The following is a 2,992-nucleotide window of genomic DNA, read 5'->3' as shown; positions in this document are numbered from 1 at the left end:
CCGGTTTGTGGAACGATGATTTGATTTGCTTTGTTTCAAATTGGCATCCGGACAGTTCGTATCGTATAATCGATGTAAATGGATTGCATGGATTTAAGAATTGAAATTTATAATTTGTGAATGTGCGACGCAACATTTAAGGAATGTCCAATCAATGTACGCGGACGCGTCCGTGGACGTTTGAGAAGTTGGATTTGCAAGTCCGGCTATAGATGCTCTTATATTACGGTTGATAGTAACGGTATGTGTGTCAGTGTGTGTACTGGATGTGTGGGGCCTTACTCACCTGCTGCACGTACCAAGCCCTAGTAACTTCGAAATAAAAACGGACGTTATAGCAAGAACGGTACCTGCCGTCCGTAACGAAACGATAGATTTACACAAGGCTGGTGCTGTGCTTGACATGCTGTACCGCTAGAGTAGTACTCTACACATACATCTCGATAGAATAGAAAAAGGAAAGAAAAGAAAGCCCGGTGACGTATTGCTGTCATCGCAAAAGCTTCTCGGAGCACTCATTTTGGCTCCAAAATAAGCTTTTGCATCCATCCATCCATCCATCACGCTCCTCTCTCTCAGTGAGCAACAAGTCCAATCTTTTGCCCTCCGTTTCAGGGATAGTAATTCTCTACTTATCAACAGATCCATGATCTCACAGCCACAGTCGGGCATGTAAATTATGCATGTGGGTGGTCCGTTCCTTACTCAACCTCTGGTCCTGTCCCCTCTGCTCGGCTCAGCCGCTGCATGCCGCAAGAGCAATGCCAGGCCAGAGAGAGAGAGAGAGAGAAAGATACTCCTAGTCGGCCTGCAGTCCTAGTGTACTCCGTTGCTTGGCATGCCTCCCTGCAGTGCAGCGCAGGCCTGGTTAAAATACCACCACTGTGAAAGGAATCTTACATCATTCGTGTCTTGTCCCCTCCCCTCGCCCTTCTCTTTTCCTTCTCTCTTTCTTCAGAGAACAGAATGTGTGTGAGAGAGAGGGGGAGGGAGAGGGACGGATGGAGACGACGGTCTGCTGGTTGATGTGTATAAAAGGGAAAGCCTGTGGCCTTTGGAGCCATACAATGATCAGAAACCGATAGCGGGAAGAGAAGAGGAACAGGGCCGAGTGAGTGGAAGTTGGAGCTCAGTGGCACTTCAGTTCTTGAGTCACTTCTCTGACATCTAGTAATTGATAGGTGAGAAACGAGCTCATCTCATTTCCCTCTCTTCTTTCCCCTTACGATTCTCTGCTCATCAATCTGCAATGCTCTGTTCAATCATTTTTAGCCCTTTTCAGGCTTCTTTTTTCCTTTGGGTTGTGACTTGCTTCAGAATACAGTTACTCCAGCAGAGAGATTCTCCTGCCATGCACACTGTTGTTCTTCCCCCTCCTTTATTTCCTTTCCCCCCTCTGAATCTAGTGCCCGATTCTCCATCCCACTTCGAAAGCTCCAATTGTGTGGCTGCATTGTATTCTCACTTTCTGTTCAAGTTCATATCTGTATGGCGATATACAGTGTAGTGTAGTTAGGAACACTTGGGGCAGAGGCTTATGTTGTAGCTATTTCTCCATGCAGGTCCGGCGAAGAAGAAGAAGAAGAAGAAACAGAGCAAGAAAGGGATCGCCACAATGCCGATGGAGCAGGCCTTCATGCACTGCGACAAAGACACCCTCAAGATGGCCATGCTCAAGCACGAGGAGACCTTCAGGCAGCAGGTATGAAGAAGCTACAACCTTTTTGCTTTTGCGTCCCCGTCTCAAGAAGACTGCGGCCTCATGATTTGTGTACGTTGTCGCAGGTTCACGATCTCCATCGCCTGTACAGAATTCAGAAGCTTCTGATGAGGGACCTCAAGAGGGAGATCAAGAGCCAGCAGAGCGGCCTGTCCGCCTCCCCCAACGGCTCCCCGGGCGCCGAGTACGACCGCCGCAGGGCGAGCGCGCTCGACGCGTGCTCCTACGAGCAGCAGTGGCAGTACGGCACCACCCGCCGCGGCAGCCACGGGGACGGGGCGGCGACTCCTCGCGCGGCGCAGGCGCAGCTGAGCCCGGAGGCGACCGACGACGAGGAGGCGGAGCTGGAGCTCACGCTCGCCCTGGGCAGCGGCGGCAAGAAGCGGTACAGCGACGGGCACCGCTCCCCCGGGGAGAGCTTCTCGTCGTCGACGACGGAGTCTGACACGCTCACGGGCGGCCAGGACTGGCAGCAGGCGCAGGCGCAGCAGCAGCTGGTCGGCACTGGCGCAGGCGCGGGCTCGCCGTACCACAAGCGGAGGCCGGCAGGGTTCGGCGCGGAGCAGGCGGAGGACGGCGGGGTGCAGCAGCAGCCTTCTCCGCTGCTGTTCCACTGGCTCAGCCTACGGATGGTGTGAAGCTAGCCATGGAAGGAGAACGACCGGCGCATTCATGTACCGTCGCCGTCTGCCTCGTAGCCACTGGCAGGCAGTTTGACTCCCTGTTTGTTGAGGCGTAGTAGAAGTACTAGTATGTTTCTGTGCTTCCATCTTAGTCATGGATCAACCTAATCCAAAAAATAATTAACTATTCGTTGAGGGTGATGTAGGGGCCACTTTCCACAGGTGGAGAGGGGTGAAATGTAGGGGCTTTTCAGATGAAGCTAAGCATGATTGGCTCTCAGTGCAAGTAGCTTAATTTTGGTTTGCTTTTGTGAGTGGGTGCCTTTGTCTGTTATTTTAGGCTTTGTTCAGTTAATCCTCTTCCCAAAAGGATTGAAGGGGATTGGCAAGGATTGGTTCGTATTTTGACTTTATCCCCCTCAAACCCCTTCAATCCACTCGGATTCATACGCAACCGTACAAGGCCTTAAGGGGCAGTCTTTCGGTATGAAATCCAATTCACAAGAACTAAGAACAGAATTTCCGATCGAATGAGGATTTGTGGCTCTCGGTGCTATACCCCTATATGAATATAGCATTAAAAATAACATTAAAAAGTTCTAAAACATTCTGTAATTTTAGGATATTAAACGTGGGTTTCATTATATAC

At 50.9% G+C, this 2,992-nt stretch overlaps 1 protein-coding gene across 1 annotated transcript; it reads left to right on the top strand.

Moving 5' to 3' along the window:
* Positions 1-635: 635 nt before the first annotated feature.
* Positions 636-2,623, top strand: LOC125506001. Its single transcript, XM_048670886.1, has 3 exons — positions 636-1,181; positions 1,563-1,702; positions 1,786-2,623. The coding sequence occupies exons 2-3, from the start codon at positions 1,616-1,618 to the stop codon at positions 2,356-2,358; spliced, it is 660 nt and encodes a 219-aa protein (XP_048526843.1). The 5' UTR covers positions 636-1,181; positions 1,563-1,615; the 3' UTR covers positions 2,359-2,623.
* The last annotated feature ends 369 nt before the right edge of the window (positions 2,624-2,992 follow it).

Source organism: Triticum urartu, chromosome 5 (genome assembly GCF_003073215.2).
Source record: "Triticum urartu cultivar G1812 chromosome 5, Tu2.1, whole genome shotgun sequence".
NCBI classification, from domain to species: domain Eukaryota; kingdom Viridiplantae; phylum Streptophyta; class Magnoliopsida; order Poales; family Poaceae; genus Triticum; species Triticum urartu.
Note: the sequence above shows the minus strand (reverse complement) of the source record. Positions and strands in the feature narration are given on the sequence as shown.

Excerpts from the sequence above, each read along its gene's own strand:
- LOC125506001 (XM_048670886.1), top strand. The coding sequence starts at position 1,616 with ATGCCGATGGAGCAGGCCTTCATGCACTGCGACAAAGACACCCTCAAG. Across the intron at positions 1,703-1,785 it reads AGGAGACCTTCAGGCAGCAG|GTTCACGATCTCCATCGCCT; the intron begins GTATGAAGAAGC and ends ACGTTGTCGCAG.